At 32.9% G+C, this 19,518-nt stretch overlaps 2 protein-coding genes across 2 annotated transcripts; both read right to left on the bottom strand.

The window, feature by feature from the left end:
- Positions 1 to 163: 163 nt before the first annotated feature.
- On the bottom strand, positions 164 to 10,575 carry LOC106117991 (alpha-tocopherol transfer protein-like). The gene is made up of 8 exons (XM_013312536.1): positions 10,434 to 10,575; positions 4,849 to 5,008; positions 3,855 to 4,017; positions 2,215 to 2,273; positions 1,238 to 1,434; positions 1,046 to 1,156; positions 639 to 741; positions 164 to 385 (listed from the first exon to the last, which is right to left on the bottom strand). The coding sequence occupies exons 2-8, from the start codon at positions 5,000 to 5,002 to the stop codon at positions 234 to 236; spliced, it is 939 nt and encodes a 312-aa protein (XP_013167990.1). The 5' UTR covers positions 5,003 to 5,008; positions 10,434 to 10,575; the 3' UTR covers positions 164 to 233.
- A 1,566-nt stretch (positions 10,576 to 12,141) lies between these two features.
- LOC106117992 (alpha-tocopherol transfer protein-like) lies at positions 12,142 to 18,063 on the bottom strand. The gene is made up of 8 exons (XM_013312537.1): positions 17,938 to 18,063; positions 15,399 to 15,547; positions 14,770 to 14,929; positions 14,333 to 14,391; positions 13,863 to 14,059; positions 13,526 to 13,636; positions 12,957 to 13,059; positions 12,142 to 12,727 (listed from the first exon to the last, which is right to left on the bottom strand). The coding sequence occupies exons 2-8, from the start codon at positions 15,544 to 15,546 to the stop codon at positions 12,576 to 12,578; spliced, it is 930 nt and encodes a 309-aa protein (XP_013167991.1). The 5' UTR covers position 15,547; positions 17,938 to 18,063; the 3' UTR covers positions 12,142 to 12,575.
- Between the last annotated feature and the right edge of the window lie 1,455 nt (positions 18,064 to 19,518).

Genomic DNA, 19,518 nt, shown 5'->3' with positions numbered 1-19,518 from the left:
TAATAAATTTAATCTGTGTTTTATTTGCGTAACATAGAATATTTATAAAATGATATATGAATAAAAATTAGTAGACATTGGATCAAAAAAATTTGATCCAATGTCTACTAATTTTTAAAGTTCATTATGGATTGATAGTGATGTACCATTGTATATTTTTAAAAATATTTTAGCAAAACCTTAATCAATAATGATAAACAATATTTATGTACTTAATTATAGCTTTATAAAATTCAATCAATAGACAATTGCCTGAAAGAACCATCTATACCAAAGAGTTCATCGTAGTTTGTCGGTTTGCCCGGTCTGAGAGATTCATTGGCCTTTATTGAATCCTGAGCTTTGAACCAATCACGATATTCTATGAGTTTTTGAGTCCATTGATCTGAAAAAAATATAGATTGTTATAGATTTTTTCAAATTAAATCATAAAATATTTTTTCTACTTTTATAAGTTTTCACAAGCGACTTCTGTGAGCCTAGTAATTGCCCTTACACTTATTTTGACGTATTATACGTTAGTTGACAATACAAATGCAAATTGTAACAAATATTCTTGCTAAGATGAAGTGAGATGATATTTTTTTGTATATGTTATCATCAGTGGAAACACACGGTTATGTAATTGGATATTTTACCTTGAAGTTCTTCCATAGTTCCGCATTGCCCACCATATTCTTCAGGCATCATTTCCTGAGGAACGTATTTGTACAAATCCTTCAGCTCTTTGTGAATGAAGATCTGAAAATTATATTATTGTATTTAAATAATCAGAATTAAAACGCCGTGTGTGTTATTTAATTTTTGAATTTGATTACCCCTTTGTTTGTTCACATAATTATTAAGGTTTAACGCGCATTCGTCTACTCCACGCACCTAAAAGTACCTTCTGAATAGATCCTACCAAACCACCCGCACCGGCCAGGTTTGACGAGGAGTGAATGAATGCGCGTTAATCTTTAGACTGATAAGTTGACAAATTGAGTCTGCTTGTGTTCTTTTAGTATATAGCAATTAGTGTAATACTTTTTATATCTCTGCTTACCCTCTTCCTGATCTTTTCCTTAAGGAATGGCTTCACAAATGTAAGAAATCTTTCAACGATAGGAGACGTATTTATTATGTGCACTTCTTTCAATTTCACTGGATAAGCTTCCTGAAAAAAGTTTTTAAACAAAATACAGATTAATAATTTTGTATAAAATATAAATCAGTCTTTTCTTTTTTTATGTCATACCTGTACGCAAATCATGAACTTCTTGACAATAGTGGGCGAGAGTCGAGCGAGCAGGCTGGGCCCGAGCACCGCTGCGTCCAGCACATAGATGTCTCCAGCCACGCCTTGCACTTCCTCCATAAGCCTCACATCGCCTACCATCAGTGCCAACTTCAAAGTGTCCGTGATCTGCTGACCATCCAGACTGGGATGGACACCTGGACACAAAAAGACATAAGTTTTTTTTTTTTATAAAAGTACTTAGGAACTATACATGCGTTGTAATTAATAAAACATATATTAAACACTGACAATGATTCTGACTGTACCGAAACCAAACAAAAATATCGTAATAAAAAAGAATACATCGACAACCACTCTGATTGTACATATGATACTTAAAATTTTACAACAATTCGTAATCCTAAATAGTGGCAGTTAAAAAATAAATTCTTTATGAGATATAAAAAGATAATTAATTGTTTAATAACATTTTATGCATTTGTTTTTTTAGATTTTTTTAATCTTTAAAATTATTAATATTAATTTATTTAAAATTAGAATCAAACGTAGTATAAATACTAGTGATGTACACTACGAATAAGGAAGAACTACAAACATGATTCGATCTTTATGGTAATATAAAACGTGAACAGCGTTTCAATATAAATACTTAGAAATAAACAAAGAACATATAAAATTATAACACAATTGCTATGAACTGAATACAAATATTAAATAAAGTTTTGGTAATAAATAAATTTATATCTTTTGTAGTAGAGAGATAAAAATATTTTTTATCTATACACTTGTTAGGTGCGTTTATTATTTTCACGATAGTTAAGTGGTCAACCGTAATGCATTGATATGCATTAAGGTGCGTTTCCACTGCCTATAAAAAGTTTATAAGAATATGTTTTTATACAAAAATTTCATCAATCGTTATGTTGTCGAAGTTGAATACGTGATCGAATTTGTTAAAAAACAAAAGATCTTACCTCGACATATTGTGACTCGTCTGCCATTCGGAGTGACACCAGGAAGAGGTGGTCCTTGCCTAAAATATTTTATATATTTAATTGTAATTATAATAAACCTTCTTGAAGTAATTACGGGGAGCAGCTTTCAGTGAAAAGCTGGAGGCAGCATCAGCTTAGCATTCCCATTAGCCAAGAATAATGTTTTACCCCTATTTAATTGATTTGTAAATGGAATTTACTTATTTTTTTAGTTAATAATGTATATTCCGGATGAGAGGATGCATGGAAAGAGAATATATTTTCTTTCTGTGCATCCTCTCCTCCGTCGACTAAAGGTAGGCAACGCATATGCAATTGCGTATGTCTATGGGCAACGGTCACTTCGCTATTTCAGCGATTTCAGGTGGCCGTTCGCTCGTTTGCCACCTTATGATATAAAAATATATTCCATTTCATGCTATTATTTTATTTAAATAACAGTATTGATGATTAACTTTTAATAATCTTAAGATACTGCGGGAAAAGATACGAATTGAATTATTTTAGGATAACACAACTAACTTAATACACTACAAATCCTCTAAAAAGAATCATACAAACAGAGAATCTTTATCTGACAAAAAACTATTTCTCTCTAGTAACAGCTTTAAACAAAAAGTTTTTTTAGTATTTTTCCCCGTGTAGTTATCGATCTGGCATATACACTATTACCGTTTTATCGTTGATATTTGGGACACGCTGTATATATAAAAAACATCGTCATGTCTATAGTAATTGTTTACACAATCATTATTGCCGTGACTATTACGCAGCCGGATGATCACGACACAGTGACCTTGAGCTAGCCAAGGTTAATCTTACCTAACATCAACTTGAGAAACACAACCTAAATGCTAAAGTAATTATTGCTAAATTCGCTTGACACTATTCAGAATACTCCGCTTTGTGTTTCGTCTTCGATATGTTTACATTGTATAAAACGTTTGAAATCTTATAATTAGTTAAAATGTTTAATGTCAATCAAAATTCAAAGTCGGATCCTGATGTATCATCATCAGCTCATTGTAAGTCCCCACCGAGGGACTCACAGCCTTCCCTAAGTCACGAGTGACTAGGCCATAGTCAACCACGCTGGCCCAATGCGGGTTGGTTGACTTACATATCTATGAATTTCTTCTCAGATATGCGCAGGTTGCATCACGATGTTTTCCTTCACCGTAAGAACGTCGGATAAATGTATAATACATATGTAAATCGGAAATGGAAAAACACATTGGTACATGTCGGGATTCGAACCCAGGACCTGCAGATTGCAATTCAAGTGCTTGACCCCTTAGCCACCGAGGCTTTATGCCTCTACGCCTAATGTATCACATTACATGATATTATCTGGTCAAGGATAGAACAAAGCATTATATTGTACTCAATTGTATCACCACATCTGTTCACATGTAGAAGACTAGGATTACATCGTCATAACTATCATCAGAGCAAGCGAGCAACTGAATTCGCCGAAATAGCGAAGCGACTGCTTCAAATAAACATCCGCAATTGCAGATTGCTTACATTTGTCCACTGCTCGAAATAGAAGGTGCAATGCTTTCCACAGTACACTGTTTTACACATCGAAGCTACATTCCTCTTAGGTTTATACTTACAGTTTTCCCTTCAAGATCTCTCTAAGCTCAGGACTGGTGGCATCTCGGTTAGTAAAGAATTCAGGACAGGCAGCGCGCATCGTGAAGTACATGTCCAGTTTGCGTTTACATTTCTCCAGAGAGAAACTACTGCCGCGCAGGAAAGTCAGTAACGGCATATCCTCTGTTTGACATATAGAAATTATTATTAACAAGTCGATTGTACTGCAATGTTAGACTCTGTGCTCTTAGATTATATCTCAAGTCTTCTTACCGTGGGTTTTTGAGATCAAAATCATATCGTCATTCCTGTTATAATTTTTGACAAAACAGAAATATCAATGTGTTTTAAACAGACATTTGAGTGTCAGAAACCCACGGTTAGACTTGCGAGTTAATACGTTTAATTACATGTGTCATCATCATCATCAGCTCACTATATGTACGTCCCCACCGAGGGGCTCGGAGCCTACCCTAAGTTAAGGGTGATTAGGCCATAGTCAACCACGCTGGCCAAGTAAGGGTTGGTTGACTACACTTATATTTGAATTTCTTCTCAGATATGTGCAGGTTGCATCACGATGTTTTCCTTCGCCGTAAGAACGTCGGATAAATGTACATATATAAATCGGAAATGGAAAAACACATTGGTACATGGCGGGATTTGAACCCAGGACCTGCAGATTGCAAGTCAAGTGCTTGACCACTGAGCCACCGACGCTTCCTTATTTACACATTCCCTGATAACATGTGTACTTTTGTGTAATTAATTACAGGAATTTAGTCATTCTTTTAATAATAACTATTGGTTGTCTTGACTCTAGTTGGGTCTTGGGGTTTGTTGGGCTTTTGTTACGATTTTAAAACTGACAGCTGTTTATTTATTACCAACAAAAGTATACTTTTCACTTGATGATTAGAATTTTACTACCTTAATAATAGTCGTTGGAGATAAAGAATTGATGTTAGTGATTTTTTTTTAATTAATTTTGATGGATATAAACGAATTGCTTACCCCATTCATCGGGTAAATGCGGTTGTTTCCGTAACCATTCCTTGATCGCTGCTAAATCCTTATAGCGGGTGTTAACATCTTCTTTTAATTCTTCTCGAATCTTCTTCGATATTTCACCTGAAGGCTGGACTAAAAGGTCTGTCTTTAGCTTCATTATTTACTGTAAATTATAAAATATTTAACTGTATTTTTACCTGAATTTTAACTGATTTCTTGATATATATTTTTCTCGTATGTATTTTATATTTTATCTATAATTATAAGTAAAATTTTTTTGGACCCTAGAGTAGTCTATAGTTTAGTTTTTATGCCATTTATAATTTATAAAATTAATTTTATAATCTGACTGGACAGATTGTGAATTTACAGTTACATATATTTGGTCATGTTTATTGAATTATAATGGTGGTTAACAATTAATTTTTATTTCTTTTTTGACCTCTACATTTATTTGGATACAACGTTTAGTAATTTGTAATTAAGCAGTGTAATCACGCAGCCCAATAGAAATTGTGTAATTAAAAACACATAGGATGTTATGATACAATGTCAAAGGTGTAGAAACTCTGAGCTAAAAAGATTGCAAAAATTATGATATAAAAAAACAACGTATACCACATAGGACACAAAAGTAAAAAAGTTGTAGGTTATGTTTTTTTTTTTATATCATAAGGTGGCAAACGAGCGAGCGGCCACCTGAAATCGCTGATATAGCGAAGTGACCGTTGCCCATAGACATACGCAATTGCATATGCGTTGCCTACCTTTAATCGACGGAGGAGAGAATGCACAGATAGAAAATATTTTTCCTTTCCATGCATCCTCTCGTCCGGAAAGTCCACTTCCACTTCCCATCCTTTCCTTATAAGAAAAAGGGTGGGAAGGGAAAAAGGACTAAATTAGGCCTCCGGGACGCACACTCATCAGACGAAACGCGGAATTGCTTCCACTTCACGCCTGTCTTCTTTGTGGTCGTGGTATTTCACCGGGCGAGCCGGACTAATTCGTGCGAAGATGTTAAAGCGGGCTCTACCACTGTTATTATGAGTTATAAAATTTATGTAATTCCAAATAATTTCCAATGAAATGTCTGTATCAGTTTAATACTCTGTATTTTTATGAACTGCCATCAGATTAAATCACCTTTATAAGTATCAAAGATAAATTATAGATACCATAATGACACTAAGAGACTTGTCTATGATTATTTAAAGGTATCATTAATGATCATGGCCATAAACAAGAGAAAACTAATCTTAAAGTAGGCATGGATTTAGCACTTTCTACTTTTAGTAATGAACGTCCATTGTTCGAAATTCGACCATAATTAATTATAGTTAAGGTTCTTTTTTCAAGGATTAAAGCTCTACAAAGATTTTGTTTGAAAAATAGCTTTGTACACTTCTCCAATGTGTCAACTTTAACTATGTCTTTTGCCTTCATTTGTTCGGGCATCCTTAAAAAGTTCTCATAAAGTTTGTAGTATATCGATAAAATTTATTTCTTACTAATATTATAAATGCGAATGTTTAGATGGATGCTTATTTGAAGGTATCTGAAGAACGGCTCTCAACGGGTCTCGATGAAATTTGGCATAAAGATACAGCATAGCCTGGCAGAACACATTCCACGCGAATGAATTCGCAGGCGACACCTAGAATGTTATAAATGTAGAACGTAGTCTGGAAGGACAGATAGGCTACTAATTTTTTTTTTTTATTTCCACGCGAATGAAGTCGCAGGCGACAGCTAGTTTGGTATAAATGAAGAACTATAGAACACATATTCTACTTATATTTTTTTTAATTCCAAGCGGATGAAGCGTTTTAATATTTGTTAATTACACATTAGTTTGAAGTCGCGTATTTTTTAAACGTGGCGAAACAGATCAAATTACATAAAGTCGGTCTCAAGATGTGTGTCAATTTAAATTACTCAGATCAACTTGTGAGAGAATTTCGACCTACATTACAAAGAGAAAACAGACTCAATACTTTTAATCTAGATCTTATTAAAATATGCTTTTAAGTTCGTAAAAGGATGAACGTTAAGACGCATTTCGTTACAAGAGTGAGACACAAGATATAACTACGAAGGAGAAAGAACGAGAGGTTATATATTTTAAACTAGCTGTCGCCTGCGACTCCGTACGCATGAATATATAAAAAAAATAATTAGTGTAGCCCATCCATCCATCCACATCATATCCATCTAAACATTCGAATTTATAATATTAGTAAGTTAAATAAAACCTTCTTCAAGGCAAAAATTAATAAATATCATCCTATGTCCGTCTCCTGGCTCTAAGCTACCTCCTCACCAATTTTCAGCCATATCGGTAAAACCGTTCTTGAGTTATAAATAGTGTAACTAACACAACTTTCTTTTATATATATAGAAGAAGAAGATATTGAAAGTGCACATTTCTGATTTTAGTTATTTTAGTGTAGTATATTTGACTTAGTGAAGTTTTTGAACAAATAACATTTTTATATGCTACATAAAACGTATTTTAGTAGTCTTACTAATATTATAAATGCGAATGTTTGGATGGATGGTTGTTTTGAAGATATCTCCGGAACGGCTTAACGGATCTCGCTGCAATTTGGCATAGTTATAGAACTTTGGAAGAACATATAGGCTACTTATTTTTTTTTTTATCCCGCGCGAATGGAGTAGCAGGTGACAGCTAGTGTTTTACATTTGAATCTTTTATAGTTACAAGTTCAAGATAAAGATTATACGTCCAGTAACGGTCAAGAAGTCACCGTCCTCTGGCGCTTAAGGTCTAGAGCAATGCAACGGCATTCCTTGAATCTGTTATCAATTATCTAAGATGCAGTTAACCGTGAGTTTACACTGCGGCAAAACTGCTACACGAATATGTTTTTATCTCTATTTTTTTCATATAGAATGAAAGAGAAGACGGTATTCTTTTGTAAAAAAAGTGTAAAACCGAGGTTTGAAAATGGGATAATTGTGTAAATATTATTATTATAAGATGTTAATTGTTAATTTAAGAAACACATAAATTCGATTGGCTTATTCGTTCTCAATGGGTCATACCCACATCTTACTTCTTACTAATATTATAAATGCGAATGTTTAGATGGATGTTTGTTTGAAGGTATCTCCATAACGGCTGTGCGGATCTCGATGAAATTTGGCATACATATAGAACATAATCTGGAAGAACGCATAAGCCACTAGCTATATTTTTTTTTAATTCCGCGCGGACGGAGTCGCAGGCGACAGCTAGTGTAATATATTTATATCTATTCATATTTTCGTATGCGATAAGCATTCTGATATTTAGACAAAATAGTTATAATGTAACATAGTAGCATATTGTTACTATGTAAATTGGTGTAAAAAAAATCTTCTGCCTAGTTTCTAGAACGTTCTGATTTTTTTTCTATATTAAATAAAGTGAAAGTAATTTTTTTTATTAAGAGAAAATAGAGATAGTCTGTGAACTAAAAATCTGTTAATACAATAGTAAGTATTATTCTAGGTCATAGAACTATTGCTTTTATTATTCACTAGATATGCCTTTTAATTCCAAAGAATCATAGAATGATGTTTAAAGTAACCATTAATTTTTTAACTTAAAACATGATATTGTTTTTTTCAGGTTTAATATGTAATTGTCGGTGGCTCAGGGGTTAAAGCAGTTGACTTTTAATCTACAGGTCCTGGGTTCGAATCCCGCCATGTACAATTATCCGACGTCAAGCATTTTATCACGCAGATATTAGATAAACAAAAATTTATGATTAATGCCTTTGAAATGCCATTAAAAAGTTTTGCGTTTCATATTTTAGGGTAAAACATACTCTCTTATAACTAAACTAAAATATCAATCGCCGGCTGTCAAAGGGTTAAGTATATGTTTAACTAAATATTTGCTAACAGAGTTTTTTTTTTAAGTAATACAAATCATGTTTAATTAGATCGTCAATTGAAAACAAAATTGGTAGAATTCGATTAGGAGTTGTGTTTTCAAACTTTTCAGTTTTAACGTATAAATCGCAGGAAAATTATAGCAAAAGAACATCATAGTATGTATATATATATCTTTATATATATAATTCTTCTGTGCGTGTGTATGTCACTGAACTTCTCTCAAACGACTGGACCGATTTTGATGAAATTTTTTGTGTGTGTTCAAGGGGATCTGGGAATGGTTTAGATTCACAATTTTGTCTGCTGGACAATGTTTTTTTTAATTAATTTTTAATTTATTAGTAGTTGTTGATTTTGGAATGTTTTACATTGGATCCGACAGACGGCGCTACCATCGCAGTGTCAAATTGTCAGACAACGTCTGTCGGATCCGCTAGTATATACTCGTATATAATTTGCTTTAAACAATTGCTATGTTATATGCTAAAACTTAAGACACATAGTATTATTTCCATAAATATCTTTATATCTTTTCACAATTAGGTGCGACATATATTCCGAAAACCGTATTGTGTAAAAAAAAAACGTTAAATTCTATATCCTTTTATAATTTTATTATGAATTAAATGTAATCATTGTGGATTTTTTTTTTAACTCAAGTATAATTTTTTTTTACATCATACTAATATTATAGATGCGAATGTTTAGTAAATTATTCAAACTTTCGTGAGACATTATACTAAACTGATATGACTGAACACGGCTAAACACTCAGTGTGCGGCGGGCCGCGTCCGCGAAATAATACCAGTACCACTCATCCTGATGAAGGGCCCCCGATGGGCTCGAAACTAGTCGGTGCCGCCACCGGACGAATATATGTCAGTGTTTAGCCGTGTTTATATATCAGCGAATGTTTAGATGGATGTTTGTTTGAAGGTACAAATGTAGAACATATAGTCTGGAAGAACACATAGGCTACTTATAATTTTTTTTTTGATTCCGTGCGGACGCAGTAACGGGTGACAGCTAGTTTAGCTATATTTGATAACGTAGCTTGATACATAAAATTAATTAACTTACACTTGAAAAAACTATGAATAATTCTTTGTCTTTTTTTTTCTTTGGAAAAAGTATGCGGGTGTCCTTGTATAAATTTCATCTTCTATAAATGAACTTTTATATTAACCAACCTCGATACACGGATGTTGTGAAGTAACAAAGAGGAACTTTCACTTTTAATAAACATCTTACTCACAGTGTTACGAGGAAACGAGATGAATAACGAAAGTATTCAATAAAATATATTTAAATTAATTCCCTTTTTCATTTTAAGTTAGTGATGATTGGCAATATTTAATTACGAAATGAAGGTAGAAAGAAATATTGCTTTGTCTTACAATTTCACAACTTTATCTAAAATGTTCCCACATCATGGTGTTGAAATTTCACCTCCAAGTTGGTTCTTAAGCAATACCCGAAATCTATAGAAAGACATACCTATGAAGCCTTAAATTTCATCATGCCAAACAAAAGACTATTAATTTCATATCAAACACCATAAAAAAACAATAAAATTACCGATGGATTGTAATTTTTAATCATTCCTTTCTAATTTCGAAATCGATTACGTACATTAAAATAAAAAAAATATTTTTTTAAATCAGAAAAATGAACTTACCTTTGCCTGATGTAACTGGCACAAATTAAAAAAGGTTTGTTTTTAAAGCGTAATAACTTTCGTTCAGTGGAAAGTGACGTCCGCAAAGCACCAACAACAGACTGTTACTGACCCACTCTTGTGCGGTGCGGTTGGGAAATGTTGCACTTCGGAGTTAACATGATGCCTCGTTTGAACGCGTCTGATCTACTTGTACAAGTTGATCGAGTAAGATTGTTCCTAATTACATTGTAAGTTTTTAGCAATCAATCAACTTGACATTATTAAGGATAAGTTGCAAAGTTATAAATAAGTTCCATATTCAAGTTTTAGTTTTTATTTCATTTTTATAGATAAAAGAATAGACAAATTAACGTTTCCAAAACACTTGACTGCTCACATACTAGTAATAGAACTTACTAGGTAATGTTACGCTTGAGTTTTAGTTATCCAATTAAAAAAAAAACAATGAAAAAATATTACGTCACCAATTAATTATTCACGTTAAAAACTAAAGTTTGTTTTATTGCCGTTTATCAACATACATTTAAATAAACTAACTTTTATTTTGGGCGTCTAAACGCTCCTCGGACATACAACTAAAAGCATCAATAGTTCGCTTTTACAAAACACTAAAAGATTTTAATAATACGGAATAAATAATTATATTTTAACATGTGGAAATATTTTTGCTACTGCGTTATTAATTTTACTAAAACAAGATATTTAATATTATTAAGTATTGTTAATTTTACTTTTAAATATTATAAACATATTTACATCCAATTATATGAGTTTCACTTTCTTTGAAATATTAATTTCTATATTAATGCCAGAACATATTGTTATCTCTGTTTCTCTTAAAGGGAATAAAAGGGACAGTAATACGATTTTCTATCAATGTTTTCGTATTGAAAATCCACACGCGTTAATTCGCGTTCAAATATTAGGTTTAATAAGTTGCAACATAAGAGTTGCTTTGTTTGAACCCTTTGCCTGAGTTTTCACAACATTGTGATATTAAACTAGATAGGTATTAAGATCGAATTCGCAACGAAGTGATCCGACAGCAAAACCAAAGTTATCGACATCAGCAATACCAGAGGAACCGCTGATGCGTTGCCGGTTTGAGGTGGTGATAAGCTCGCTTCTTGAAGGACCCTAATTCGTAGCGGTTTAGAAATACCGCCGAGGACTGACCATTCCACAACGCTGCTGTGCGAGGCAGGAAGTTGCGCGCAAACCGCTCGGTTGTGGATTGCCAGCCATCGAGATGGTATTGATGGAACCTGGCGGTCTGTCGTGTCGATTTTATTTTTATCTTTGATAAAACAGAGATATTTTTTTTATTGGTTTCAGAAACCCACGATTAGACATGAATCTAGTAGAGAGCTGTTTAAGATAAGATATATACGTGTTTTCTTTCATTGTTATGGTTATCGTTTTACAATATTACGTACGTGATATATCTCTGTATAATCTGTTATGATGATCAAGGTCAATCGAACAATAATTATTGTCTATCTGTGCTGAATATGATTTAAGATAAAGGTTAATAAGTTGTAAGATGATATTCAGATGTTAAATATTGTGTGTTATAATATAAAAAGGTGAAATTTTAATAAACTTATAGTTATTTTGCTTACATGGTACAAATTTTTATTAAATAACTTCAGTTACGTCAGCGGGAATTAATGAAAGCTTCTTTGGATTTAGAAATAAACAACTTTTTAAGTGAATAATTTTTATTTTAATCTTAATTTTGACAAAACTAATTCTGAAGTAATCTATAGTTATTGTAAAGATAGTTGTAGTTCCGCCTGATGAAAATAAATAGCAAGAATTATATTAGAATTGTTTAAAAATTTGCTTTTTTATTATTCACAGGCGCTTAATGTCTTCAATACAACCAATATTCAGTTAACAACAATACATTTTTTTATCTGTTACAAAATTATGTTACATTAAAATTACATACATATTTAAAGTAATCATCAGTATTATGAGTAAAGGTTTATTAAGAAAACGACGTACTTAAAGTTAGTGCCACTAACCAAATTGAGCTTGTTTGTGTAGATGTAAAAATAACCTGTAGTCTAAAATAAAGTTGTCTTTAAATGTACTATGACTTAATTATAAAGTAACTTATTTATAGACAGTGTCTTAATCAATAGAGAGTTGACGGAAGGAACCATCAATTCCGAATAACTCATCGTAATTTGTAGGCTTGCCGGGTCTGAGAGATTCATTGGCTTTGATAGATTCTTGCTGCTTGAACCATTCTGTGTAATCTTCTAATTTCTTCATCCATGCATCTAAAAATAAAACCACGATATACGTTAATAATTACAAATTCGATTTCCATTGACTATTATGTATAGATGTGATTTTTTTTTGGTGTAACAAAAACAGAAATGGATAGTACGTTAATATTTTTGTTTAATAAATGATCAATACTGACCTTTTACGTATATCTCTTCCTACATATACACGGAATACAATATTAATATAGTATTTTGTGTTGTTTAAAAAAAAGATAGTTACCATTAATTTCTTTAAGCGATCCGCAATATCCTCCATATTCAGTAGGGAGTAAATCTTTCGGTACATACTCGTAAAGTGTGTTTAAATCCGAGTGAATGAATATCTAAACAAAAAAAAAATATTAATTCAAAATTGTTTCAATTGCACCACCATTTTTGTAAATATTTCGAATTTCAATTATGATAACTGACTATCGCGATTACGTCCGAGCGGAATTAAAAAAAAATAGTAATGTATCGTAACGTCATCGATAAAATTTAAACAAGACTAGCTGTCGTCCGACAGTGAATTAAAAAATAAACAGACTATGTGTTCTTCCTGATTTTTTTGTAAATTTACTAATATTTCTTCAACCATTCGAACCAAGCTCTAGGCTTGTGCTAGGACATGGTTTACAGCAAATTAACCATTAGACTATGTTCTGTATCCATGCCAAATTTTATTGAGATCCGTGATGCCGTTCTGGAGATACCTTCCAACAAACCTCCATCGAACCATTCAACTAAATTTTCGTATTTATAACATTAGCAAGATAGTAAGATTATTTGTTTTCAATTGTAGATATTTACCCTGTTTTTAATTTTCTCTTTGAGGAATGGTTTGATGATAGTGACAATTTTGTCGACGATTGGCGATGCGTTCACCACATGCACCTCTTTTAATTTGACTGGATATGCCTCCTGAAATGTTGGTAATAAAATTAAGTTATATCAAAGGAAATAACAATTATATATTTTTTTTTATAACACAAGGGGGCATACGAGCAGCGGGAACACCGAGGTGTTCAACGACACCCATGGACATCAGCAATACTATAGGAACCGCAGATGCATTGCCGGCCTTTGAGATGATGATAAGCTCGCTTCTTGAAGGACCCTAAATCGTAGCGGATAATAGACAACATACCTGTACACATATGAGGAACTTCTTAACCAGCGCAGGGGATAGTTTGGCGAGATGCTTGGGAGTCAACACAGCGGCGTCTAATACGTACACGTCCCCGCCTACTCCTTGTTCTTCCTCTCGCAGTCTTACGTCGCCAATCATCAAGCCGATTTTGAACAAATTACATAACTCACTTGTGTCTAAGTTCTTGTCCACACCTAAGTAATGTAACTTTAATAATACGAAGATCATTCAAAATACTAAAGAATTCATGGAATCTTTTTAATCGATTTACAGGGTGATGTTTTTATCGTCTCTGTTTGTTCCAATATGAACAGACAATATACTTGACGACTTCTAAATGAAGTGTCTTATGCGATTCTTTGTTGTATTATAAAAGTACAGCCAGTCAGATTTTTTTAATTAATTAAGTATTAGTTATAGTAATTATTTTATTATTTTATGTACGAGTATATTGAATTATATTTTACCTCTAGCAACGCTGACACGACGTCCATTCGGTGTCAAGCCTGGTAGTGGAGTAGCATGTCTGGAAATATATTGTAAATTTACCGTGGAGATATGAAATTCTTTACACTCAACTATGGGAGTGCCCGTAAGCCCGCCAACTTTGTTACATGATAATTAGAATGAGTTTAATTTGAAAGATAATGAATCAAATCTCTTACCCCAATATCAAGTTATCTTTCTTAAGCATTGAGAGCACGCGGAAATGGTCACTAGACTAATTGCTTTTTACTATTTGACGTTGCGTAACTGTTATCTAATTGGTTACTTTGTAAGAAGTGACTCGTCGCGTTCATTTGTCTCGTTGCAATTTTTAAAAGCGGAACACCGCGAATGTCCCTGACTGTACACTGTTTAAATATTAGACCCGATTCTGACTGTTATAAAATGGGTTACTTACAGTCTGTTCATCAAACTATTTAGTTCCGGTCTGGTGATGTCTCTGTCGGTGAAGAACTCTGGGCAGGCGGTTCGCATGGTGAAGTACATGTCTAACTTGCGTTTACATTTCTCCAGAGAGAAGCTGCAGCCGCGTAAGAATGTCATCATCCTGTCATCATCTGAAATTTTCATACGATCAATCATATAATGTAACCCTGGTTTCTGTTATCAAAATCATTGTATAAAACATATCGTCGTCCCTGTCATTATCTTTGACAAAACAGAGATAACAATATGTTTGTTGAGTATAATTGCATTGTATTAAGTTTTATATATTCTTTAACCAAAGGAAAGTTATAGATGTATAAGAGGTTATAATATAAATGAGTTTTGCTTTCAAACTCATATTTTAGTTTCATATAATTAAAAAAAATAAACTTTGAGTTTAAATTAAGCGTCAATAGCCTAATTTTTAAGGGTACGGGTTTCCGATCACGAGGTCGAAAGTTCGATAAATGCCATTCGACTATTGTCGTAAACCATATCCTAACACAAGCCTAGAGCTTAGTTGGAATGGTAAAAGAAATATTAGTAAATTAACAAAAAAAAATTGCTGACATTTTAACAAAAATAAAATAATACACTTACCCCATTCATCAGGTAGATGTGGTTGCTTCCGAAGCCACTCTTTAATTGTTGCGAGGTCCTGGTCACGCGTGTTCACATCCTCATTCAGTTCAACTCTTATCTTCTTCCACAATTCACCAGAAGGCTGGATTAAAGTAGCTGACGCCATCCTATAGCAAAAGACATGCTAATGATATAGAAATTGCGTATACTAATGCATATTAAAAAGTTGTTGGGTTGAAACAAAATTTGAACACAATTTAATTTTGAAATACATTTGATTGGAATAAGGTTAAATGTAATTTTAACACTTCAGTTTAAATAGTAATATTCATTTGATTAGTAAAGTATATATTTAGTTTAGATAAAATAAATATAATAATGATTTCTTGGAATCAAGCAAATTACTTTATGAGTTTAAAAATTGTTATTTTTGACAAAGCAAAAGACATCAACGACTATCAGAAAAAAAAACACTTTTATATCTCACAGGTGTCTTCTTTTATAACAATTAAAAACATATCAAATATGACTAAAACTAATTATATTCCTTATAAAGAAGTCTACGAATGACATTAAAATTTACGATTCATTGTATTTGGTTAAAAACAATACTATTTTAATATAACGACTTTGTTAAAACAAATTTATCATTATTATAAAAGGAACTTATTTGCATTGAATAGGCCCCGAAATTACTCAACCGATTTCTGAATAATTATACTAAAATCCTATATGAAATAATAATTGTTTGTTGAGTTCGGCTTGAAGACTAAATTTTCGTCAAAACGATATATTTTTCTTGAAAAAAAAAAAAACAGATACAGTGTATACTTAGCTTAAATATTGAAATAAGATAGCCCAAAAAGTCAATCGTTCAAAAAACTATCTATCAGTTTGCATACGTTTGGGGAAATAGACAAATATTTAGAAATATGCTTGTTCACGATGAGCTTAGGTTCGCGATGAGATTTGGTGACCGTGTGCTCGCATTGACCGTGAGGAGTTTGCGCGACCGACTAATTCAAACCAGTTGAAATAAGGCCCTTTGTGCACAAGGCATGGAATCTTCGAGACCTAACGATTTTAGTCGAAACGTTGACTTTGTACTTTTGTTGCCGAACACTCGCTCGCTACATATTTGTCAATATCATAATGAAAAAAACGCTTCAATTTTCAAGATGGCGGAGCAAATCATCGTAAATTTAAGTTAGCTGTTTAATGGCTATAGACGACTCGCGTCGACGATTCAATGTTGTGTACATAGGCAATACTCGTGACCTAAGTATCAACGACTTTAGTCTCTAAATCTCAAACGCGCCCGCGATTCAGCATTAAGTAGTACTAAGGCTTAGCTTTACCAAATAAGCCGTCATAATTACAAAAAAACAGTCGACGAACTGCAATGGTCGTTTAATTAGGAAGACTGACCTTGGGGTCACAATGACTTGACGTACAACGACCATAACTATCTACATTATTCTTTTAAACAATACAGACACACACATGCGTTGTATATGTGTGTATTATCAAATAATATACAACTAGATGAATTCGTCCTTGTGCTACAATGATTAGATATAATTATTTCTAATATAATGTCATTTCATATATATGTAATAATCATGCCCCTAACAATCATGTTTTTACTTGTAGTAGTGCTTTGAATGACATATTTATGTTGCCCTCTTTTTTACCATGCATTGGTATGAGGTGGAGCCGTAATAGGCTTATGTGAAACTTTGTAATTCGCACACCATGGGCGACTCTTTCTCTCAAGCGCCCTAAACGGTCGCCCAGCCACGAAGTACCCTGACGCCGGCTCTACCTCTAACCCAAAGGATAAGCAGAGGTTAAGACGTTATCGCAACAACATAACGTAGAACGTGTCCGTGGACTATCTTAGTGGATAAAGAAGAGAGTAACTTTAAAAAGGATATTTCCGTTTCTGATTAATCAGACGTACCGGAGAAGATACTAGAAGTGGAAAAGGACTACGATTTGTTTAGCTTTTCCTGTATATTTTGTTTCTTCACAATGGACTGCTGTAGGACTGTTAAAATTTATGTCATTGTAACCAAAGAAGGAATGATATTTATTATGTCTTGGATTTTTGGTCATAAATTTTATAATTAACTAGCTAGCCCATGAATCCGTCCCCGTGGGTAAAAAAAAAATACTTAATAAGTAGCCTATGTGTTCTTCCAGACTATGTTCTATATGTATACCAAATTTAATCGAGATCCCTTCAGCCGTTCTGAAGATACCTTCAAATAAAAATTCATCTAAACATTCGCATTTATAATATTAAGTAAGAAGTAAGATTTTAGTAAGATAAAATCATTTGATCGAATACATCCCAAATATATATTGCTACTACTTATATAAGAAACATCTAATTCATGTCTATTAGCAGCTATTGACAACGTTAATTCCTATTACCGAAGAGAAAAACTCGTTAGTCAGGAACTAGGTGATATTGAGTAACACCACTTTTACGTTTACTACTTATAAAGAAACTAGAATAATTGCGTAAGCAAAAAAAAATATTAAAACTTACCTTAATAATACAAATAACACTAAATTAATTATTAATTTATTATAATAATAATTAATGCACGTAATATTCCTCTAAAATTTAGAAGCATCCACTTCCTTCGAGGATCCAAATCGCACTAAAGCCTCGGACAGAGTACAGCGTGTCTTAAGCAATAGTTGACTATGCCTTGAATTAGGTTACGACATTGCTATTATTCAGACGATAGTTTCCTATACAGAGTAACATTTTTGTATATAATCTAATGTAAATAAAAAAACCGACTTCAAAAAAATCCCAAATTGCACTAAAATGTAGCAAAATAATCATGAACACACGCGAAAGTAAGAAAATAGTCTTCTTTCTTGTAATATGTCTATTGTCTTGTAAAATTGTTCTATTATTATTTAGAAGTCGGATTTTGCCTAGATAGGAACTTAAAAAATGATGTCTACTGCGGTACAATCATCTTATGACGCATCAAGAAATTTATAAGTTTATTTTATACATTGCAATACGACCTAGGAGTCTAAGAGCCCCCGCACATGAGAGACTTAGTCGTCTTGTGTGTGTTAGACTCTATTTTAACAAGCACAGTCCTTTGCTAGTATAGGTTAAGATTTTTTATTTAATCTTACTTCTTACAAATATTATAATGCGAATGTTTAGATGGGTGGATGTATGTTTGAATATATCTCCAGAAAGGATGAACGGATCGTAATGAAATTTGGCATAAATATAGAACGTAGTCTTCAAGAACACATAGGCTACTTATAAAGTTTTTTTTCAATTCCACGCAGACGGAGTTGCGGGCGACAGCTAGTATGCTATAGTTACTTAGGGGAGATTGATTTTGGGACAGTTTGATTGCTAATTTATTTGTCTACCAGAGAGAAACTGGATTTTACCATTTTATACATGCTATGTCTATACTGTATTCGTTTTTGTTGTATAATTTAAGCGTTTGCTTCCTTTTTTGTTCTATTTCGTTGTTGAATTAGTCCACAGTACAACGATTGCATTGGCTTCCTCTTGCCGCCATTTCTTCGCTCTGATTGTTTCATTTTGTTGGTTATTCGATTACGTTGCGTGTCCAATTGTAACAAGCGTATTGAATTATCGTTTTTTTTAACTTCTTTTAAGTTTATATAATTCCATGTTTTCTCTGATAAATTCATTTCAAACTGATAACATGTATCATTTAAATGGTGATTATTACCAGCCAAAATTAATATTGTATTTCGAACCATTTTTGCTTATCTGTGGTCATTTTTATTGATATATTTGTTATTTATTTTATTTCAATATTATTGATCTAAAGAACGTGACGGTGAAGGAAAACATCGTGATGCAACCTGCACATATCTGAGATGAAATTCAAAGATATGTGTCAAGTCAATCCTCACTTGGCCAGCGTGGTTGACTATGGTCTAGTCACCCGTAACTTTGGGTAGGCTCCGAGCCCCTCGGTGGGCACGTACAGTGAGCTGATGATGAAAGAACGTAATAGATATCGAAAAATATGATATTTTGAAAGCAGGGTTTCTCAAACTTTTAGCTTTACGAATTCTTATTCTTATTAAAATTTTCAAATAGTAGCGAAAA

This window comes from Papilio xuthus, unplaced genomic scaffold (assembly GCF_000836235.2).
Source record: "Papilio xuthus unplaced genomic scaffold, Pxut_1.1 DF827679.1, whole genome shotgun sequence".
Lineage (NCBI taxonomy): Eukaryota > Metazoa > Arthropoda > Insecta > Lepidoptera > Papilionidae > Papilio > Papilio xuthus.
This window is presented reverse-complemented; position numbering and strand designations above follow the sequence as displayed.

Coding starts and splice junctions, on each gene's coding strand:
- LOC106117991 (XM_013312536.1), bottom strand. CDS start 5,002: ATGAAGCTAAAGACAGACCTTTTAGTCCAGCCTTCAGGTGAAATATCG. Junction 2,274..3,854: donor GAGATCTTGAAGGGAAAACT/GTAAGTATAAAC, acceptor AAAATATTTTAG/GCAAGGACCACCTCTTCCTG. Junction 386..638: donor AACTATGGAAGAACTTCAAG/GTAAAATATCCA, acceptor TATTTTTTTCAG/ATCAATGGACTCAAAAACTC.
- LOC106117992 (XM_013312537.1), bottom strand. CDS start 15,546: ATGGCGTCAGCTACTTTAATCCAGCCTTCTGGTGAATTGTGGAAGAAG. Junction 14,060..14,332: donor TCGTGTCAGCGTTGCTAGAG/GTAAAATATAAT, acceptor TACATTACTTAG/GTGTGGACAAGAACTTAGAC. Junction 12,728..12,956: donor ATCGCTTAAAGAAATTAATG/GTAACTATCTTT, acceptor TTTTATTTTTAG/ATGCATGGATGAAGAAATTA.